Consider the following 23,722-nt stretch of genomic DNA (forward strand, 5'->3'; position numbering starts at 1 on the left):
GGTAGGAATCATTTCTATTCCGTCTCAACGAATTTTTAATCATAATAAAAACATAGTGTGATATTTAGGACTTTGCATCACAGAAAGTTTGACATCAGGATGTCCACTTTGGGAGTAAAGTACAGAGCTGAAACAGGAAGAAGACACATTCCTCCAAGTCTTACAGGATCCCAGGACAAGCCTGCATCGTGCAGCTCAGTTAAAGTCTGGATTTTTGTTACTCAGCAAACCTTTTTCTTCTAAACAGTGCCTGTTTGCTGCCCCACTGCAGCTGTCCCACATTTACCCCCAGTCATTTGAAGGCAAGGAAAAGCAATCAGATTATGAAGAACAAAGCAGTAACACTTTTTCAGGCACTAAATTAGGCATATTTCAATAATGCAACCGCCAGATTTCCAAACAGTTTGGCAACCTGAGCCATTTGTAGATAAACTCCAGCAAACAAAAGCTATTTTTTCAATTATTTGCTTCCTGGCCTGCTGTAAGGCAGCAGTCACAAACTGGCACAGACTTCTTCCATCACTTTTCATTCCCTGGGTTAGGAAACCTTACAGTAGCTGTTATGCTCAGCAGCTGGTCTCCAGTTCACACGTAACAGTTCCAGGCTTGACTTTGTGTGGTGGAGTGGTCACATCCAGCCCCACCAGGCATCAAACAAGTCCCTGTCCGATGGCAAGGCTACTCACTGAATGGATTTCCATCAGAGCCCAAACACTGTGACTTTCAGAGTCAGTTATGCTCCTTTACCACACTCCAGACCTTTACAAACCGAGGACTCACCTGTCTAGTAAGGACAAAGTAGGCATAGAAAGCCATGGCGCTCCCGTAAGTGATGAAGTACGTGACGGGCTCCATGATGTCCCAGGAATAGACCCACCAAGTGAGCCAGGCCAGCGCTCCCCCCTGGGTTGACATCAGAGCTAGGCCGACCCATAGGAGCCTGGAGGTCTTTGCATCTGCACTGTCCATGATTCTGGCTTTCATCTAAGGAAAAGAAACAGAGAAACCTGATCAAGCAACCAGGAGTGCAAATGATGAGCGGCTCCTCAACTATGTTTTCTCCTGCGGGGCTAGATCCTTTGTCAGGATCTTTTCCCAACTCCCCTTACAAACTTGTCCTGCAGAGAAAGAAAAGACTGAAAATCCAAGGGCAGCTGGATCTGGCTGTTGTCCCCCAAGAAATCCTGCTTTTAATCCCCCCCTTCCCACTCCTCAGGATTGATGTTTACCTTACCATTTCCATTTACCATTCAAGGCAGCTCTGGTCAACATTGAAGCTGGTCCTCACGAAGCAGGGCTGAAGCCAAGGAAAAGTTTGTCCACTTTGTCGGGCTCTTTCTGCTGCCTCTCCTCACGCTGGGCTGGCTCAGCCTGCCCCAGAGCAACATTCATACCTTTCCTTCTTGGATTATGGCAACCATTAGCCCAAGCAGTTTGCCTTGCTGCCTTGGTGATACAGAAAACCTTAGCCTAAGCCACGGAGTATTTCTACCTCACTATTGATTTCTGGAATGGGTATTTAGAGCTCATACAGCAACGGGTGACTAAATGGACTTTCAATCTCAACACAAGCTCTGCTGAGGCTCCTTCATGACAGCTTTCTCCAGGTGGTGTGCTTTCTACCCAAGGCATATGCATCACAGGAGGGAAAAGAACTGAATTGAAAATAATCTGAATTATATTTGAATTGAGCCTTGTTTACTTAGCAAACAAACCAAGGCACACCCTGGCCATTCATGATGATTTTTTTTCTATCACAGGACTTGATGAAAGGAAATGCCGTTGAGTTTAAAAAAAGAAATCAAAAAAATCTGCAGTTTCTAACCTGTTCAAGAGGGAGAAGCTCTTCTTTAAGATGGTCCAGTTTCTGCAGCAACTCTCTCTCTTTCCTGATCTGGTGATCTTCTAAATGTAGAGCCACGAACAGTCTGTGAACCAAGCACTTGATATCTTCCATTTCAGTAGCGTGCTCATTACTCAGCTTATCTGAAAAGAAAATGTTTGCTATATAAAGCATTTCAGGAACTCGGCCTTCTTAAATTCTCTCCCCACCTCCAACCCCAAAAAGCAGGACCATCCAATGGTTTAAAAAAAGAAAAAAAAAAAAAGAAATTCCTTTCTCCAGACAGGTTCCAGTTTTCTGAGACTTTCCACACCTTTCACTCGATGAAGTGAAATAATGAGAGCTCCTAAGCATCGCTCTTACCTTTTACAGGAGGTGACACACTGTATGCTGCGTTGTTGATAACCAGTTTAAAGTCATTCATCAATAAGACCTCCATCAAGGTGGCATGAGAGACTTTGCTACCATCTGCAGAAGAAAGATTTAAGTTCTAAATAATTTACCATAAGGAATCTTAATCATGAGCTGATAACCCTTTGGCAAAGTGCTAGAATTCTTCATTAATAATGGTTGGAAGGGAATTGTACTTTTAGTAACTCTTGTGACTGATACTAAACAGTAAGGAGGAGCACATCAATGCAGAGTGTGTCCCTGATGCCTTCTCTAGCAGCGGTGTTTGGACTTGTCACTGCCATGAGCAAACTTGCATTTTCTTGTGTTATGACTAGAATTGACCCCTTGGGAAGGGGAGGGCAGAAGAAAAAGAAGTCTGGCATAAAACCCATCCTCACATAAGTTTGCATCTTCATTAGGACAAAGGTTTTTGGGAAATTAAAAGACCTTCAAAGACCTCATCTTCAGTTATAGATTTATGTCTTTCCTTAAACAAGCTCTTCCCATCAAAAGGAGCAATGCTTGTTGGTACCGGTGTTCAGGTTTTGATTAATGGTACTTGAAATCACTCTGTTTCACTCTCAGTTGCAGACTGACCAGTACAAGCCAGACTGTCCAGCACAAGGCAGACCAGGAGCCACAGAGGAATCAGTCCAAACAGCTCTGGAGATCCCTTTTCTACTTTTCTGTTTTACACAAAAATTAACATGAATTCCATCCCATCAGCAACACAGAGAACAGGCTGGGGAAAAAAAAATCACATCTATTTTCAATTGCTTAAGATCAGGGAGAAGGGGGCAACTGTGACATTCCATCAGGAAAGCTAGCTGTTGAAGATTTTATCCTGCTTTTATATTTGTTCCTTCTTTTCATTCCCTCTTGACCATTTTTCTTTGCCAAAGGCCCTTTCACCCAAAATGCAGTATCTGTGTCTGCCTCGGGCTTGGAGAAGGTTCGCCACGGGTGGATGGAGCCCAACTTCAATACATGAAAAGATTCATCCAACAGCAGAGCTGCTCTGCAGCCTTTCTCGGGGCACTCTCAACACAGCAGATCTTGCAAGACTAGTACTCTGCCAACATCTCTGATTTCTTGAACAACAGGAAAAAGAGCTGTATCCAAATGAGAAACTGACCCCTTCCTGTTATATATTCAATGCACAAAGGCAGATTTAATCTAAAAGCTCTGCTGAAATCTACATCTGTTTTGTCCCATCTCTGCTTTTTGTTTCCCTGTTTAAAGGGGCATGAAGTATTGTAAATAACCTATTTTCTTTAGTATCTTACTACTCTGCCTGCCTGCTGGCTTCCATACCTCCATCTCATTTCACTGCCCACCGCACCTCACCGCAGTCAGGAGGCAAAGGAACACATCACATCTCACAGGGAGCTGAAGGCACCAAAAAGGAGCTCCCGGAATCATTAGCAGCAACATGTAATGGAGGATCCTTGGAGCTCTCTCTGGCCCAAGTCCAGCAGATCCCAGAGCCCCCCAGTAAAACCAGCCCCCCCCGGGGGTTCAGATGGCCCAAGAACGCCCCGGAGCCACACACCATTGCTGCTGGTGCACTGCTGTGGTACTGGGGGGCTGTCAAAAGCCACAGAGCAGCTGCTCCACAGAAGCTGTTTGACCCCATCTTCATTTCCTATCCATAAAACCAGCATCCTCCCCTGCCAAGAGGTGGGCAGCGGCAGAACCCAGCAGCTTTACTCCCGAGATTAATAGTGATCGGGCTACAAAATATGAAGATTTTTGTATGTAAATATTTGTCTCAGTGCTACTGCCTCAGCTCCTCCATCTGTCCCCATGTGCCCACCACAGAAAGGCACTGCAGATAACCCCACACCTGCAATTATTTATTCATCAGAGCCCTGTTCTCTAGCCCCATCTGCTTAAACTCCTGAACTCCACCAGCTAAAGCACCAGCTGGCTCCCCGGCTCTGTGTGGGTAGCAAAGCAAACCTGGAAGGGTTATCACTTTCAATCCCAAATCTGAAATTTTAATGTGCCCATGCATTCATTCCCTTTTTTTTTTTTTCCTTTTTTCTTGCCTTTTTTTAACAGTGTAATAGAACATCAAAGCTCATTTGCATCTAAATTATTAAGGTGACATTTATAAAGTGACATTTAAGCAAAAAATGCTTTTCAAAAGAAATGCCAGACAGGCTCTTTGTTCTGGATGTGATACAACACCATTTTATTAACCTGTCCAGCATTTCACTAACTGAAAAGCAGAAAAGTTTGGGGTAGGGTGGGTAGAGTTGTTTTATTTTAGAAACTTCCCCACAGGCATTCAGCAAAAGGCTATTTTCCTTCTTATAGCTAAGCACAGGTGTTCAAATGTGGACCAAGGGCCATCTTTTTGGTCTATAGAATCACAGAATGGTTTGGGTTGGAAGGGACCTTAAAGATCATTGAGTTCCAACCCCCCTGCCCTGGGCAGGGACACCTCCCACCAGACAGGACTAAAATCAAATCTACAGAAAATGAAAGTGAGTCATCATATACAGCACTAATGCTTTCAATTAAGGTTGGGTTTCATTTAATGGCTAAATGATACAGAAGTGTCTGCACTAAATCAAGGCTTCATAATTTTTCTTTAATAATACATGTTTGAATTCAACTCTCGGTACTTGACCAATAGTTTCTCTTTACAGTATCAGATTCCTAATAAATTAAACATCTGAGCTGTTCTCTACTATTACAATTGCCTGGCACTTGAAAAATTAAGAGTAGAGAACTGTAACAGTCATTGTTTTAATCAAAGCAGACACTGTTTCTATTCCAACATCGGGCAGTGGCAGGGGTGATCAAATAGAGGAGACAAATGAGGTGAAAACAGCCCAAATGCCTTTCCACTGCTGCCTGTCCTGGCCAAAAATCCCAGACTTGCAGGTTTCTTACAGAAATTATCTTCTGCTTCACAAGTGACCGACATCTGCACCGAAGCAGAAGGAGCAGTGTGCATAAAGCTTTGGCTGACAGAGCACAGAAGAATGGGATTCAGCAGTGAATCACAAATACCTCTGTCAGGGATGTCTCTGCACAGATAGCAGTACTCAGACTGTAACCATTTGCTGGCACATCTTGGTTAAAGAATCCTTTTTAGGGAAAACTTCCATGTTGAGGGGAAGGGCAGCTTCTGACAACGATGATTTCTCACAGTGAAGATACAAGAGTTTCTTACAGAATTATCTTTTTCAAGAGAGTTCTCTACCTTTCTTCTTTTGCGTGTTACAGGATGGAAAATAAATCTTTCTATAGGGATGTAGCTATGCCTTTTTAACTTTTCTTTCATTTTAGGGGGGTGAGGGAAGAAATGGATGCTTTTAGTTAGCCAAATTCAAGTACCTGTTCTACCAGACTCAGCCAAGAGAGCTACATCTCTTCTGCTTTTGAGACAGAGTCCTCCTCTAAGAGCAAGACTTAGGACAATGGGACAAACAGTTTGTTACAAGGAAGAAAGACCACATCAACACTAACGGGTAAGTACAGCTTTTTCCTTTCAATCCAAGGGCTCCGAAGTATTACTCTCTAGCTCATTAATTAAACTTGAGCAAAGTCTCAAAAAGCTGCCCTTTATTATTGAAGTATTATTCTCTAGCTCATTATTAAACTTCAGCAAAGTCTCAAAAAGCTGCCCTTTATTATTGCACACATTATCTCATTGCTTAGTTCTTAATAGGTTTTCCATGAGTTGAAGTTTGTAGTAGGGCAAATAGATTCTTCTAGCTCCAGGTAACACAGACCAACTGGCAGACATCACGTTCAAGAGCCCAACTGGTTGCCTTTAAGAATGATCACAGAGGATAAGGAAAGAAAAAGATACCAAGGAAACCAGAAGAGAGACACCTATTTAAAGGCAGCATGACAAAGGAAAGCTACCTGAAAAAGCTAACAGAGAACACTACTCCCATTTAAGGGTGGTTACAGTAATATGTCCAATTCTGCTTGTTAATCAGCCTTTTCAAGAGCACTCAGGTATTAAATCTGAAACCCCAATAACCCCCAGAAGCATTCAAGAACCACCCCAACAGTAACAATGCTAAACCTGATGGAGCACTCTGCTCCTGTGCTTCAGGAAAGTAGGACACCCCATTTGGAAAGGAATGTATTCGTTTTGAGGAATGACAAGAAACGTAAGGTACCTGTTGCAAAGACTTCTGCCTTCTCGATTCCTTTATCTTCTCTCTGCACGTCCCGCAGGAACGCCCCCACGGTGGTAACCACTGGCTTAACGGTGAACCGGCAGCGCTCCCGTCGTGTGGGCAGCGTAAGAGTTATCACAGGAAGACCATGTCTGTAATTAATAGTCACTTCTGCGGGGAAAAAAAAAAAAAAAAAAAGGGGAAAATATTGGACATTTCAGTTTAATTTTAAAGCACGGGATGAAGAAAGAAAACCACACGATGCATTCTAGATTTCTTTAACGAGAGAACATATAGAACGTAGATCTATATGGGACGTATAGATACATACATACATGTAACACAGGACTTCTAAATTATTAAGGTGACATTTATAAAGTGACATTTAAGCAAAAAATGCTTTTCAAAAGAAATGCCAGACAGGCTCTTTGTTCTGGATGTGATACAACACCATTTTATTAACCTGTCCAGCATTTCACTAACTGAAAAGCAGAAAAGTTTGGGGTAGGGTGGGTAGAGTTGTTTTATTTTAGAAACTTCCCCACAGGCATTCAGCAAAAGGCTATTTTCCTTCTTATAGCTAAGCACAGGTGTTCAAATGTGGACCAAGGGCCATCTTTTTGGTCTATAGAATCACAGAATGGTTTGGGTTGGAAGGGACCTTAAAGATCATTGAGTTCCAACCCCCCTGCCCTGGGCAGGGACACCTCCCACCAGACAGGACTAAAATCAAATCTACAGAAAATGAAAGTGAGTCATCATATACAGCACTAATGCTTTCAATTAAGGTTGGGTTTCATTTAATGGCTAAATGATACAGAAGTGTCTGCACTAAATCAAGGCTTCATAATTTTTCTTTAATAATACATGTTTGAATTCAACTCTCGGTACTTGACCAATAGTTTCTCTTTACAGTATCAGATTCCTAATAAATTAAACATCTGAGCTGTTCTCTACTATTACAATTGCCTGGCACTTGAAAAATTAAGAGTAGAGAACTGTAACAGTCATTGTTTTAATCAAAGCAGACACTGTTTCTATTCCAACATCGGGCAGTGGCAGGGGTGATCAAATAGAGGAGACAAATGAGGTGAAAACAGCCCAAATGCCTTTCCACTGCTGCCTGTCCTGGCCAAAAATCCCAGACTTGCAGGTTTCTTACAGAAATTATCTTCTGCTTCACAAGTGACCGACATCTGCACCGAAGCAGAAGGAGCAGTGTGCATAAAGCTTTGGCTGACAGAGCACAGAAGAATGGGATTCAGCAGTGAATCACAAATACCTCTGTCAGGGATGTCTCTGCACAGATAGCAGTACTCAGACTGTAACCATTTGCTGGCACATCTTGGTTAAAGAATCCTTTTTAGGGAAAACTTCCATGTTGAGGGGAAGGGCAGCTTCTGACAACGATGATTTCTCACAGTGAAGATACAAGAGTTTCTTACAGAATTATCTTTTTCAAGAGAGTTCTCTACCTTTCTTCTTTTGCGTGTTACAGGATGGAAAATAAATCTTTCTATAGGGATGTAGCTATGCCTTTTTAATGTTTCTTTCATTTTAGGGGGGTGAGGGAAGAAATTGATGCTTTTAGTTAGCCAAATTCAAGTACCTGTTCTACCAGACTCAGCCAAGAGAGCTACATCTCTTCTGCTTTTGAGACAGAGTCCTCCTCTAAGAGCAAGACTTAGGACAATGGGACAAACAGTTTGTTACAAGGAAGAAAGACCACATCAACACTAACGGGTAAGTACAGCTTTTTCCTTTCAATCCAAGGGCTCTGAAGTATTATTCTCTAGCTCATTATTAAACTTCAGCAAAGTCTCAAAAAGCTGCCCTTTATTATTGCACACATTATCTCATTGCTTAGTTCTTAATAGGTTTTCCATGAGTTGAAGTTTGTAGTAGGGCAAATAGATTCTTCTAGCTCCAGGTAACACAGACCAACTGGCAGACATCACGTTCAAGAGCCCAACTGGTTGCCTTTAAGAATGATCACAGAGGATAAGGAAAGAAAAAGATACCAAGGAAACCAGAAGAGAGACACCTATTTAAAGGCAGCATGACAAAGGAAAGCTACCTGAAAAAGCTAACAGAGAACACTACTCCCATTTAAGGGTGGTTACAGTAATATGTCCAATTCTGCTTGTTAATCAGCCTTTTCAAGAGCACTCAGGTATTAAATCTGAAACCCCAATAACCCCCAGAAGCATTCAAGAACCACCCCAACAGTAACAATGCTAAACCTGATGGAGCACTCTGCTCCTGTGCTTCAGGAAAGTAGGACACCCCATTTGGAAAGGAATGTATTCGTTTTGAGGAATGACAAGAAACGTAAGGTACCTGTTGCAAAGACTTCTGCCTTCTCGATTCCTTTATCTTCTCTCTGCACGTCCCGCAGGAACGCCCCCACGGTGGTAACCACTGGCTTAACGGTGAACCGGCAGCGCTCCCGTCGTGTGGGCAGCGTAAGAGTTATCACAGGAAGACCATGTCTGTAATTAATAGTCACTTCTGCGGGGAAAAAAAAAAAAAAAAGGTGAAAATATTGTACATTTCAGTTTAATTTTAAAGCACGGGATGAAGAAAGAAAACCACACGATGCATTCTAGATTTCTTTATTGAGAGAACATATAGAATGTATATCTATATGGGATGTATAGATATATACATACATGTAACACGCGACTAATGTCATCTCACCCACCCTCCACACAAAATAAATGCAAATCTGGCAGTTTTTGGCGGAAGGGGACAAACCTGCTGTGCCACTTACCGTCAGATGGCACCAGTGTGCTGCAGGGGGCTGCTCCTTCCCAGCCCTGCCAGGCTCCAGCACGGCTCCGCACCTGCAGCACGGACACAGGAAGCTGCTTTAGAAAGGGTAGGAGACAAAGAGGCTTTTTCTGGTCAAAAGCAGTGCCCAAAAGCCTGTCAGAGCGATCTGCTTCTGCATGACGTGACAGCAGAGGTCCCAATATCCGTGTAAAAGATGGAACCATCCTTACAGAAAGCACAAACGTCACCAAAGGTATTGAGGTGTCGCCCACAGTTAAAACTTTTTGTCTAGCCTGGTTTAAATAACTCAAGGAAAAAGGAGAAAGGGGAGGAAAGAAAGGAAAAGAAAAAAAAACAACTACTGTTTCTGAAGTGCTTCAAGCTGCTCTTAGAATAAACCCTTTCCTCTCCCCCAAAAACCAGCTGCTTGAGAAGATCTCTACGTGGTGGTGCCCGAAGGCAGAAGTGTTCTGCAGCAGTTCACTGAAACTTCAAACTGGGCATGGTTCCAGTGAAGCCTTTTACTGCTGAATCATAAACAGAATGGCACTCTTAATCCCAAATAAAATACGTGTGACTGAGGTCACTCCCTTTGGCTTCGTAATTCCATGCTGGAAGTAAACTGTTGACATTCATGGTGTTAAAACACAGGAACAACACAGCCTGCCAAAGTACGGAAGAATTTTTATTGTTTAACTATGAACAGCTGTTTCAACTCCAGCTGAGATGCACCACCAGCCCCTGGTACCACCGCCAAGGTGCGATAGGCATTCCCTGTGTCCTAGGACAGTGATGACAGCAGGTTTTTGAACTGGCATGGTTGCAGGTCCCAAAGGGGGAAGGGGAAGGCACCCAAGCCAGTCCCTTCCAGGGACATTAGTGAGAACCATCAAGACGCTTCAAGACGGCCACATCAAAACAGAGAAGACAAACTGCTCCGATTAGACCCGTGCACTTAACGCAGTCCAGCCACGCTGTGGAAGATGCCACTGCTCCCACACAAAAGTTCTCCGCTTCTACAGCCAGTAGCCCTGCCAAAGGAGCAGAATTTTATTGGAACAACAACTGCAAAGCAGGTGTTACTGCTGGAAACTAAGTGTAAGAGGCAGAAGTAAGAAGGGAAATCACATCCCTGGCTAAGCTGGTTACAAGGATTCTGCATGGGCTGGACCAAGGAATGAAAGGTTTTGAAATATGGTAGCTGGAGGAAGTAGAAAACAATGCACTCTTGAGACCCCACCTGGAGCACTGTGTCCAGCTCTGGAGTCCTCAACAGAGACAACAGGACATGGACCTGTTGGAATGGGTCCAGAGGAGGGCCACGAAGATGATCAGAGGGATGGAGCACCTCTGCTGTGAAATCAGGCTGAGAGAGCTGGGGTTGTTCAGCCTGGAGAAGGGTCCAGGGAGACCTTACAGCAGCCTTCCAATATCTGAAGGGGGCTACAGGAGAGCTGGGGAGGGACCCTTTGTCAGGGAGTGCAGTGACAGGACAAGGGGTAAGGGTTTTAAGTTGGAAGAGGGGAGATTTAGATTTGATACCAGAAAGAAATTCTTTCCTGTGAGGGTGGTGAGACACTGGAACAGGTTGCCCAGAGAAGTTGTGGCTGCCCCATCCCTGGAGGGGTTCAAGGCCAGGCTGGATGGGGCTTGGAGCAACCTGGTCTGGTGGGAGGTGTCCCTGCCCAGGGCAGGGGGTTGGAACTCGATGACCTTTAAGGTCTCTTCCAACTCTAACCATTGTATGATTCTGATAATTGTGATAAAAATAATCCAATATATTCCATTAAAAAATAGCAGTTGGTGTAAAACAAAAAACATCTACCCAGTTTAAAGAAGTATTAAGGGTACCTCCTGTCTCTAACAGCAGACGAGTTGCCACTGTTGAAGTCAGAGGGCAAATTTCAACGATAGGGTTTGCTTTAGGGACTAATGTAGCAGCACAACTTATCTGGAAAACTAAGCAGCCAGACGTGGGGGGTGGGAGAGACAGGAACAGCAACACTGCATTTTGCACTTCAGAGAGTGGCAACCCACTGAACGCCCCATTTTCTGGAGTTAGCAGTTCCAAATAAACAATCTCTTATCACGTTGAGTGACTGTGGCTACAAACTTAAGCTCAAATTTATGTGTGGCCAGTTACGTGTAAGGAATTGGTGTCACCATCAGTATATGAGGTGGCACGGAAGCCTCTAATCTTCCTCAGCAGTCCTGGTCCAACACCTTCCAGATATATTTGCATATATATGCAAATAGAACCCATCAGGAACCATAACTTCTGCTCTGTGGAAAATTGCGATGTGGGTGGGAAGGGAGAGAGCAAGAAAGAAAAATATTTTTCTCAGGAGAAACTGACCTTGAAAAAGGAATTCTACAAAAAGATGTCATTAGGAGACCTGAGGCACAGAATTACTGTGTTTAAGACTTGGTTGATTTATTTCATTTTGACTTGCCATACCAAAATGTGCAAAAAAAAAAAAAAAAAAACTGAGTCAAAACACAGCTAGCCAAAACTGACATATTTGAAAATGTTCTGTCTTCACTTATATACACTTCAGGAGATTTGATAGCTTTGGTTTGTTATTTCAACAGCAAAAATAACGTAATGCTCCTTTGACAATTGAGTCCCCATTAATTTGCGTTTATTAGCAGAAAGCTGTTCATCCCAACCAAAAACCAGAGTCAGCTCAACTCCATCTGCCTGCTTCCTGAAGTGCCCTGCAATACTCCAACTGAAGTATTCCATTCCTCCAGCGTGAGCTGTCGATAAAGCCTCAAGTCAAACTCATAAGCAGCCTCCACAAAAAATTATTACCGCAGACCGTTACCATGATGAGTGATACCATCTCCCAGATCCTCATTTCCTTCTCTCTAAGGCAATGATAAGAATCTGAAATAGAAAAGCACAATAATAAAAGGCACTACGCCACTAAGCGTAAGCTTTCTACCCTTGATTACACTGCAGCAAAACACACTCTTAATTAAAACGTATCTTGCAGCGTGCTTTTCAATAGTAATATAGCGTTACGGTCGTTCCCTCGGCAGAAGAGGAGAGCTCAGTTACCTCCTGGAATCCTGGTCCAACTACAGGTCCCTCCACACAGCTGCTGGAGGAGGACCAGGGGAAAGGAACAGAGGGAGAAAAATCATGGGGAAAACTAGCAGTTACAATGCCTAAAAATGATTTTTGGGGCCTTTCAGAATTCTAAGTGCCACTCGATGAGCCAACACCCCCAGTACGCATCGGTCTCCCCACGAGCTGATCCTGCCCAGCCTGTGAAGGAGAGGGCAAGACAAGAGGCTGCTTCTTTGGCTAGAGAAGGAGGAAAACGATGGCAGGTAAGTGTTAGCCACTGTTCAGTGAGGGCATGTACTAAAAATAGCTATTTCTGTTTTCCATATTGACTTCCATACGTTTTGCCATCTCTCATAAACACACCTAGAAGTTCTCCACATATGAATGGCGTCAGCTCCAGTCTAATTCTCCAAGGGAAACAAAGGGAGCGATCGACTAATTATGGAGCAACAATCTGCAATTTCAGAATAAACTATCTACAGATATTTCAGAAAGGCTTAAAACCAAGGGAAGGGAGAAAAACAGCAAGTGCTGTCACAGTCTGCTGAGTTTGGAAATCTTGCACAACCAAGATTACCAAAAAGGAATCAGTATTCAGATCAAGTTCACAATAACCACACAGAAGGTATTTCCCTTTTTAAAATGAGTCACCAAGGCCATTTTGGAGATATCTGCTGTTAAATTCTTGTGCTGTTTTTATAACCAATCCCACATGATTGGGAAAATAAGACATCAGGAGCCCCAACAGCCGCCTACAACCATCTTACAAGCGCCCATTTGCGCTACAGAAACACCTTCTCTCTCATTAACATTTCAGTAATTTGTCTTTCCTTACACCGAAAGGATTTTCATTGTTTCTCCACTGGTTCTAGAACTGATTTAGACGATGATGCAGCAACAGCCTCAGCACAAACACCAGCTTCAAGGCCCATTGCTCAGATTTAGCAACATCCTCTGGAAGCACAACTTAAATTAAACAAATACTCTCCCCCTAACAGACACATCACTCATTCTGCCATAATACCCCTAAGTCTAGTAACAGTTTCAGCCAGGGAACATAATTTTGACACTTGGGAGCATTCAGGATACAACTTCTCTTTCCTAGAGAGAGGAAAAAAATAAATAAAAAGATGAGAGATTTTCTTACTCTCCTGAGACAGTTTTCCCATCTCAATATAACCCATGTGGTGAACATCTTCTCCCAGCTGCTCCACAGGGCACTACAAGAGCTGCTGTACATTTCAACCCTGTAGCTTATTCAGAATCCACAGTATTTTTAACCCCTTCCTAAGTAGAAATCAAAGTTTTAAAAAGTAACTAAGAGGTCTCTTGCAGCATAGTAGTAGTTTCAACTTGAATACGCACGTTCTGGTGATCTTGAAGAAGCAAAAGCAATATAGCATTCATGTTGCTTTCCTTCAAAAAACTCACTTGTGTTACAGCAATGGAAAAAAAATAATTAAAAAAAGCTTGGTTTCATGTGCCTGTTGTTCTTTGTGCCTTTATCATCCCTGATGATCTTTCATTTCCTGCCTCTGCTCAGGTTCCAAGAAGAGCTGGAACTAGATTTAAGCAGCCGGACAAACTCTACCGATGACCAAAGTGACAGCTGTGATGAGAAGTGCATCAAGACCACCAGCCACCAACAACCCCTTTTCTGAAGGCCCAGCTGGTCAACTCCACCACTGCAGCGGCGCTTCACCAGGGAGACCTTCCACCCAGGCTCTGCTGAGCAAGCACACATCCTCCACTTGGCATCTTCTCTTCTCCTTCTTCTTCTTCTTCTCTTCTCTTTCTCTTCTCTGACACCTTGCCCTCCTCTCCCCAAAAGCGTGATTTCAGTAACAGTGACCCCTCACTGCAAAGAAGCAACCCCAGAAAGTGCTGAGGAGACGAAAAGGGTGAACACCAGCTGACACATTCTGCCTGCGGTGTCTTCTGGGCACTACTCTGAAGGTACAGGTCATCCTTGCTTTTCAGAGCCAGCAGACTTCCAAACAAGCATAAAGACAGGCCTAAAACCCAAGATGATTAAGCAGGCCCAGTGCATTGTTAGGAGGAACACCAAGAATTGTGTCTTATTATTTTATTAAACCTTCTTCTCCTTCCCTTCCTACAACGAGAAGCAGATCTAAAATCCCCTCTAAGGTTTTACAGTATTGGAAATCTTCACATCTTCATCTGGTTTCAATAAAGTCTAGTTGTCTGAAAGCTGGTGTTCTTCCCAACCTACTTTATTTTCAGAACAGAAGATGGGATGCAACACCGAGGAGGAAATCTGCAAATCGAAGAGGGGTAAGACTTTGAGAGGGTGGCATTACAGCGTGAAAATGTATTTTCCCTTTATCAAAAGCAAAAGCAAGCCTACATTCAAGAGCTGTGCCATCTGTTCCCCAGCAACAGTTTGGTTAAAAGATTAATTTGTCAGCACAGGCAGGAATTTATCTCTGCTCTCGTGCAGTGCCTCCTAGGACAGGCATCCTGACCTGGGAACTGTTGCAAAATTTTACTTTCCCAGTAACAATAGTGATTTTGCTTTCAAAAATATGCTTCTAGTATATCTTGTTAGATAAGAAAATGAGATTGCTGTATCTTTTCCTACATACGTCTTAGGCTGAGTGTATCTTAACGTTTGCAGCTGCTTTCGTGTCTCTCAAAAAAACCCTCTTAAACACATCTCTAGGAATAAGTCATTCTTCAAATTGCCAGCCAAGAAAAAGCTTGTTTAAATTTCAGCTGAAATGAGGTAACAGAAGAGAGATATGGATGCAAAGTCAGATGAATGCAATTAAAGCTTTGCTAAAGCTACAGACAACTCCACAACTCTCAATCTCCTTTTACAGAGCTTTTCAGACAGAAAGCACTGAGCAGGTTTGTAGCACAAAGAAAAAAGATGGTGCAACTCAGGAAACAGAACTGGTTGTCAACATTTGCATTTAGAATGGACACTTTTATTTACAATATAAATAACCCTACCCCCCAACACAAACCCCATTTTTTTTATTCACCTACAAGAGTGCACTTCTGTTAATTTTTATGAGTGTTGTTTTCCCAGGATTTTCTTTACTCAGCTGTGCAGATTTCAAATGCCTTCAGGCATTTACAGCGTGGCTAATAAAGAAAAGAGTGCTTGAGAAATCTGATTGACTCGGGGCTTGAAATTAGTATCTGACAAGATGCGTGCAAAAAGGTCAGTCAGAATTATCAGCAGTGGGGAAAATTCCCAGTGATGGCTCTCACCTGACTTTTCAGCAAGTTTTTTAGCAGGTAACACTCTGCAGATCCATTCCATCAAACAGACTTTGGAAAGGGAACCAGCTGCATGGCTGCTGAAACACAACAGGCAGGGAAAGCTGGCTCCTCTCCACAGCACCCGCTCCATTCCCCACTTAGTCATCCCTCCAGCAAATCGTTTCCTCCTCTACCCCACAGAGTGCATTTCTCACCTGGTCCCCTCTCAGACCTCCCTAGGGTCTGACCACAAGCCATGAGGAACCCCAATACCCTGCAAAATCAAAGCAACCATCTCCCTTGTTCCATTGCCCCACCTTCGCCCCCAAAAAACCAACCTCAGCTGCACTGTTCTTACATAGTAGTAGTAAATTTTCATGGAATCATAGAATGGTTGCAGTTGGAAGGGACCTTACAGATCATCAAGTTCAACCCCCCTGCCCTGGGCAGGGACACCTCCCACCAGACCAGGTTGCTCCAAGCCCCATCCAGCCTGGCCTTGAACCCCTCCAGGGATGGGGCAGCCACAGCTTCTCTGGGCAACCTGTTCCAGTGTCTCACCACCCTACACCCTAATTTTGCTACCTCTTGAAGAGCGTTTCCCCCCAGCTAGCAATTTCTGCTACCCAAACACCATCACCCCAAGAGCAGTAGTTTTTTTGGCAACGTAGACTGTGAGCTGCAGATTCACAGCCACCGGTCAGCCCTCTGGGCCCAGCTTTGAAATCAGCAAAGCACTTTCCCTTTCATTTCCCTTTCCCCTTTCCCCCTCAAACACTCCCCTGGTCACCTTAGTGCAGAGGATGCCGTCCCAGCAAGAAAACAGACCAAGAAATCCTGCACTTGACTTCAGCCAGACATGGAGGATTCATTCCATTTGCCCACTCCTACTGAGCAAGCAGGCTTTGCAATTAAATAATTATTATTTAGAGGGGCAGGAAAACATAAGGGATCAAATTTAAGGCACCAGAGGACAATAATAGAGAGGAGGTACTTAGTCTTATGTCCATGTCTGGCTCAGTCCCAGGATAATTTAGAGCAAATCTAGCTCCAATTATCTGAATGTTGCACTATTAGAGGGGTTTCTCCTTTTTCTCCTGCCACAACATTTCCAGGAATGATTTGTCTATATAATTATTTTAGCACAGCAGACCATAAAGAGATGTTTTTATAAACATCTCCATATCTCTGTTACTCCCCTTTTTATTTTTTTTTAAAAGGCCTGCAGTTATACCAGCCCAAACACTTAGGAACTGGTGTTTTGTGCAGGCAGCTGTAACAGGTACTTTTCCTCAAGGAAATAACATATTTCTTTTGGTTGCTAAAAAAAAACCACAGTAGGAACAGAAGAACTAACAGATTAGATGAAATTGAAAGTCTGTCTCTGTTAGCAGTTGGTATTAGTATGTCGATACAATGACTTATATCCATATAACAGACAGTTATAGAGTAATTCCCAAAAGGAATTTAGGAGTTAGTTTATAATCCAGCTTTACACACTATTACACTCCTGTGGATGCTCAAATTACTTGCAGGGAGTGCAAAATATATATTTTTAGCCCTGTCACAAAGTAACCAAAGAAAACAAAGGCATAAACAGACAAGTAAACAGAGAAGGCTAATCCTTTCCCTTTCCGTAGCTTCTGATGAACAACACTTAAAAAAATCTCCAGGGCAGATACTAGAAGAACATCCATAGCCAGTAACCAACAGCGAACTTCAGATCACAATTTAATACCAACTTCAACAGGTTTTGTCAGCAACTGCAGAGCTGACAGCAGGAAAATAAAAAATAAATTAAAACAAAACCAAACCAAAACAAAACAAAAAAAACAAATAAAACCCCCAAAAACCAGCCAAACCACAACAGACCAAAGCAAAGAAAGTAAACCCCCAAAAACCAACCAAACCACAACAGACCAAAGCAAAGAAAGTAAACATTTCTAAGCAACAAGATCAAAAGGGCCACCACAAACACATCCACACCCATGTGTTTAAGAGCTCCCGGCCATTGCGCCCACTTCACAGAAGATGGAGGTTTAGCAACATTGTGGTAGCAACACTTTGCTTGAGAAGACAACTGTGGTCAAAGCCCTTTATCAGAGGTCTACCTAAATGTTTTTAAAACCACGAAGTCTCATCTGAGTAGGCAAGCTTACAACCAGCTAATTGTTTTCTTGGAAAAGCGCTTTGCTGAGAGAAGTAGCTTCCAAAACATTCCTGCTAAAAGGGTACCCCATTGCAGAGATGGCATGAAATTCCAACCGCTGTTCTGGCATGAAATTCCAACACTAGATACAGCGTGCAGAGGCCTCCTTAACCCAAGAGTTCAGCAAAGGTCCTGATAGGCACGTCCTGGCACCTTATGACTTTTGTCTAAGGGCGCATCACTCTCAAATACTCGTGGCCGGAGGTCTCAAACATTGCTATGGCCCAAAGAGAAACACCAAGGTGTTGCCAGACCTCAACAACATTTTTGCTTTATTTTCTATTTTTCCTTTGGAGGTTTATCTTCTCCCATTGCTGTTCAAGAAGCTGTTTTTATCCAAAACCATCAAATGGCTGTGGCTTTGCTGATGCTGCCCACTTCCACGTTTCAGCTGTTAATATCAGTGGTTTTCAAACGTATCTCAGCTGAAATAGTGACTCGGTGTACTCATTTGCAACATTCCGTATCAAATCCAGCAGTCTGATTTCCAACAGGATAAAAGTACAAGGCATACAGACCCTGATGATATTTGGCAACCAACAACCAGTACTGGCTGCGACACACTGAGCTACCACCCTGCTCCTCAGCCTTAACTCTGTACAAGCCTGTACATTTATACCTTTCGCAGGCAAAGCTAACAGAAAAAAGCTGAAGATTTCATGTAGATGTTTCTAACGGCTTTTTCTAAAGCTTATTATCATGAGAAAAACAATTAAAACCAGTAGAAGAAGATGAAAGGCTCCGTATGCCCCGGATGGTCCAGCATCTGTGTTTCCATGAGCCCGCTGTGCCTCCCCGGGGGGGCTGGCAAACCTGCATGTTGGCTGCTCACTTTTCACCCCAAAGCCTTTGAACTCCAGCCAATTAAGAGCTGTTCTATTTCCCCTTCCTCTATCAATTCACTTAGGACCTGTATTTGAAAGACTGATGCCACAAACAGAACAAGAACCTGCATTCTCCAAGAGCAGGGTTTACCGTGTGTTTTTAGGAACCCCTTTTAACGCTAAGGCAAACAAGAATTTAATGCCACGCAGAACAAGCAGTAATACTTAAAAGCCCCAGAGTAACATCAACATAAGGCAGATGTAGTCACCTGGCCTTCCAACACAAGGAGACTGCTATAATGCAACGATTGTAAAGCAGAAGCTCTTACCCAGCTCTCAACTTTGGGACACGTTTAAATGAAGCTGCCACCAATGAATCAGAATCTCACAGAATCTTCATGATTGGAAGGGATCTTTGAGATCATCAAGTCCAACCATACACAAAAAAAAAAAAAACCAAGCAAAAAACCACGCAACACCAAACAGAAAACAAAACACCCAACCCAACAATCTTGGGCACTAAAGCGTGCCTTGAAGTGCCATCTCTACACGTTTCTTAAATCCCTCCAGGGATGGTGACTCCACCACCTCCCTGGGCAGGCCCTTCCAGTGCCTGACCACCCTCTCAGTGAAGTAATTCTTCCTCAGATCTAATCTAAACCTCCCCTGCCCCAACTTCAGACCATTTCCTCTGCTCCTGGCATCATTCCCTTGGGAGAAGAGGCCAACCCCCACCTCTCTACACCCTCCTGTCAGGGAGTTGTAGAGGGCAATGAGGTCTCCCCTCAGCCTCCTCTTCTCCAAACTCAACATGCCCAGTTCCCTCAGCCTCTCCTCATAGGACTTGTTCTCCAGACCCCTCACCAGCTTGGTGGCTCTCCCCCAGAGCGAGGACTCCGTCTACAGAGTGCCCTACATCAGGTTGCCACATTCACACCTGTACTCCAGAACAAGCCCCAACACTGACCTAGAAAATGAATGTGGTCACTCTATTCACTCCACCCTCAACACGCACCCCAATCCATACAGGAATTCTATGTCAAGTCAAATTTCAAATAACGTATAATAATTATTACGGCTTTGTCATACTTGTTAGTGCCTTACTACTTAGAGGAAGCAGTGGAGCATTTGTGACAATGTCACATTGGAACGTGACAAGTTTATACTTGTCACATTCAAAGGACCTGAAAACTGTTCAGTTCTTGATCTTGGAATTTTAACACAGGATCACTGGAAAATCCAAGTTACTCCTCTGTAATGTAAATGTGCAAATGCAAGAGAGATATCCCACCAGGAAAATATTCTGCCACTCTGTTCTGATATCAACAATCAAAGAATATTGAGTTTGGCTTATTTTGTAAAGCATTATGTAAATGCAGTTTGTGCAGAAAAAAAAACCATAGAGGGATTAAACTTCTCTTGAAAACAGCAAAGAAACTAATCCTTAAAATATTAACACAGATGGACAATCTACATTTTTAAATCACCAACTAAAGTTATTAATTGTAAAGCGAAAAAAGTATATAAAATTGAATTCATATTACACTTAGTCCTTAAAAATTATGGATCCTGTTTCTCCCTTTTATCAACTTTGATCTGAAGGAAGATACAGAGTACAGGTTCCATCAGGAGCTGCAAAAACTCCTTGCTCTGAAGGAATCTAAAGTGTCTTCACTGCCCTTCTGTCTTCAAAAACTGATTAGCAAGGCAGCTCCATACTATATATCTCATTAATTAGTACTGTTGTATTTCCAAATGATCTAGTGTTTCCAGGTGAAGTTTCTCAGTTCATCAGGGGCAATTCAAAGCTTTAATAACTCTGCCAGCAGAAGAAGAAGGGAAACCCCCTTATCATTAACGCTCCATCTCAGATTAGGACTATTGTGCAGAGTTAGGGATAAATCTGGATTTTTCTTTTGCTTTGGCAATGTTGTTTCATATGGGATCAAGACACATTATCATGCTGCATGTCTGTCTACCAAAATCAGCTTCCACTAAGATTTGAGATCATTCAATTACACAGCTCCCAGCCGCTCAGTCAGGAACAATTAACAAGCGCTCAAAGACCCAACAGCCTACGCTCCCTCCACTAGGATGCATAAAACATTAGCACATCAGAGATGTTAATTTTAAATTAAATATGATTACAGAAGAGGTTACTCAAAAGTGATGTCTAACACCTGCTCCTTCCTAGCAGCAAGCCTGCCACTCTGTGCCACCAAAACAAGAGAGGAGCATTGCTGCGTGTTTACCCTGTTGCCTTCCAACAACAATTAATTTGCATGTGCCTTGAAGTGCCATCTCTACACGTTTCTTAAATACCTCCAGGGATGGTGACTCCACCACCTCCCTGGGCAGGCCCTTCCAGTGCCTGACCACCCTCTCAGTGAAGTAATTCTTCCTCAGGGTCTCCCCTCAGCCTCCTCTTCTCCAAACTCAACATGCCCAGTTCCCTCAGCCTCTCCTCATAGGACTTGTTCTCCAGACCCCTCACCAGCTTGGTGGCTCTCCCCCAGAGCGAGGACTCCGTCTACAGAGTGCCCTACATCAGGTTGCCACATTCACACCTGTACTCCAGAACAAGCCCCAACACTGACCTAGAAAATGAATGTGGTCACTCAAGGTCTCCTACAGAGTGCCCTACCATCAGGTTGCCACATTCACACCTGCACTCCAGAACAAGCCCCAACACTGACCTAGAAAATGAATGTGGTCACTCTATTCACTCCACCCTCAACACGCACCCCAATCCATACAGGAATTCTATGTCAAGTCAAATTTCAAATAACGTATAATAATTATTACGGCTTTGTCATACTTGTTAGTGCCTTACTACTTAGAGGAAGCAGTGGAGCATTTGTGACAATGTCACATTGGAACGTGACAAGTTTATACTTGTCACATTCAAAGGACCTGAAAACTGTTCAGTTCTTGATCTTGGAATTTTAACACAGGATCACTGGAAAATCCAAGTTACTCCTCTGTAATGTAAATGTGCAAATGCAAGAGAGATATCCCACCAGGAAAATATTCTGCCACTCTGTTCTGATATCAACAATCAAAGAATATTGAGTTTGGCTTATTTTGTAAAGCATTATGTAAATGCAGTTTGTGCAGAAAAAAAAACCATAGAGGGATTAAACTTCTCTTGAAAACAGCAAAGAAACTAATCCTTAAAATATTAACACAGATGGACAATCTACATTTTTAAATCACCAACTAAAGTTATTAATTGCAAAGCGGAAAAAGTATATAAAACTGAATTCATATTACACTTAGTCCTAAAAAATTATGGATCCTGTTTCTTCCTTTTATCTACTTTGATCTGAAGGAAGATACAGAGTATAGGTTCCATCAGGAGCTGCAAAAACTCCTTGCTCTGAAGGAATCTGAAGTGTCTTCACTGCACTTCTGCCTTCGAAAAATGATTAGCAAGGCAGCTTCATACTATATATCTCATTAATTAGCACTGTTGCATTTCCAAATGATCTGGTGTTTTCCAGGTGAAGCTTCTCAGTCCATCAGGGGCAATTCAAAGCCTTAATAACTCTGCCAGCAGAAGAAGAAGGGAAACCCCCCTATCATTAACGCTCCACCTCAGATTAGGACTATTGTGCAGAGTTAGGGATAAATCTGGATTTTTCTTTTGCTTTGGCAATGTGGTTTCGTATGGGATCAAGACACATTATCACGCTGTATGCCTGTCTACCAAAATCAGCTTCCACTAAGATTTGAGATCATTCAATTACACAGCTCCCAGCCGCTCAGTCAGGAACAATTAACAAGCGCTCAAAGACCCAACAGCCTACGCTCCCTCCACTAGGATGCATAAAACATTAGCACATCAGAGATGTTAATTTTAAATTAAATATGATTACAGAAGAGGTTACTCAAAAGTGATGTCTAACACCTGCTCCTTCCTAGCAGCAAGCCTGCCACTCTGTGCCACCAAAACAAGAGAGGAGCATTGCTGCTGAGCTATTCCACCTCAGCGTGTTTACCCTGTTGCCTTCCAACAACAATTAATTTGCATTTAGAACAGTTTTAACATGTTATTCTGCGCACACGGACAAAACACGTTGTTCTGTGCATAGGGCCTCTTTATCTCCACCAATGTGGAAAGGCTGTCGTCTTCCATAAAGGTCACCAGTAGCTTTGCCTCCAGCATGAGCACTGAGTCGAGCACTGCAAATATTGCTTCTCAGAGCCTGGGGCCACCTACGAAGCCCAAATGCTGGCAAAGCAAGAGCCCTGCGGGCAACGTATCCAAAGACACATTATTTAGTGCCTTCCTTAGAACAATCGAGTTACGACGAAGGTGTCAGAGCACAGAAAAAGTGTGCTATCTCTGGTAAAGCGAAAAAAGTATATAAAATTGAATTCATATTACACTTAGTCCTTAAAAATTATGGATCCTGTTTCTCCCTTTTATCAACTTTGATCTGAAGGAAGATACAGAGTACAGGTTCCATCAGGAGCTGCAAAAACTCCTTGCTCTGAAGGAATCTGAAGTGTCTTCACTGCACTTCTGCCTTCGAAAAATGATTAGCAAGGCAGCTTCATACTATATATCTCATTAATTAGCACTGTTGCATTTCCAAATGATCTGGTGTTTTCCAGGTGAAGCTTCTCAGTCCATCAGGGGCAATTCAAAGCCTTAATAACTCTGCCAGCAGAAGAAGAAGGGAAACCCCCTTATCATTAACGCTCCATCTCAGATTAGGACTATTGTGCAGAGTTAGGGATAAATCTGGATTTTTCTTTTGCTTTGGCAATGTGGAAAGTGTCTTCACTGCCCTTCTGTCTTCAAAAACTGATTAGCAAGGCAGCTCCATACTATATATCTCATTAATTAGTACTGTTGTATTTCCAAATGATCTAGTGTTTCCAGGTGAAGTTTCTCAGTTCATCAGGGGCAATTCAAAGCTTTAATAACTCTGCCAGCAGAAGAAGAAGGGAAACCCCCTTATCATTAACGCTCCATCTCAGATTAGGACTATTGTGCAGAGTTAGGGATAAATCTGGATTTTTCTTTTGCTTTGGCAATGTTGTTTCATATGGGATCAAGACACATTATCATGCTGCATGTCTGTCTACCAAAATCAGCTTCCACTAAGATTTGAGATCATTCAATTACACAGCTCCCAGCCGCTCAGTCAGGAACAATTAACAAGCGCTCAAAGACCCAACAGCCTACGCTCCCTCCACTAGGATGCATAAAAC

The 23,722-nt window shown here is 43.0% G+C and overlaps 1 protein-coding gene and 1 long non-coding RNA gene across 2 annotated transcripts in view; one reads left to right on the plus strand and one right to left on the minus strand.

The window, feature by feature from the left end:
- CCDC109B (coiled-coil domain containing 109B) overlaps positions 1–23,722 on the minus strand; it is a 64,441-nt gene that overhangs the window by 1,365 nt on the left and 39,354 nt on the right. Inside the window, exons 2-6 of the mRNA XM_014955593.1 lie at positions 9,158–9,230; positions 8,725–8,895; positions 2,207–2,311; positions 1,826–1,986; positions 781–984 (exon numbers count right to left, since the gene is read on the minus strand). Of these exons, the coding sequence (XP_014811079.1) occupies positions 781–984; positions 1,826–1,986; positions 2,207–2,311; positions 8,725–8,895; positions 9,158–9,230 (714 nt within the window). The remainder of the gene's footprint in view (positions 1–780; positions 985–1,825; positions 1,987–2,206; positions 2,312–8,724; positions 8,896–9,157; positions 9,231–23,722) is intronic.
- On the plus strand, positions 7,954–14,604 carry LOC106895923. Its single transcript, XR_001413547.1, has 3 exons — positions 7,954–8,127; positions 12,361–12,498; positions 13,779–14,604. It is a non-coding gene; the product is annotated as an uncharacterized LOC106895923 (long non-coding RNA).

This window comes from Calidris pugnax, unplaced genomic scaffold, assembly GCF_001431845.1.
Source record: "Calidris pugnax isolate Ruff unplaced genomic scaffold, ASM143184v1 scaffold271, whole genome shotgun sequence".
Lineage (NCBI taxonomy): Eukaryota > Metazoa > Chordata > Aves > Charadriiformes > Scolopacidae > Calidris > Calidris pugnax.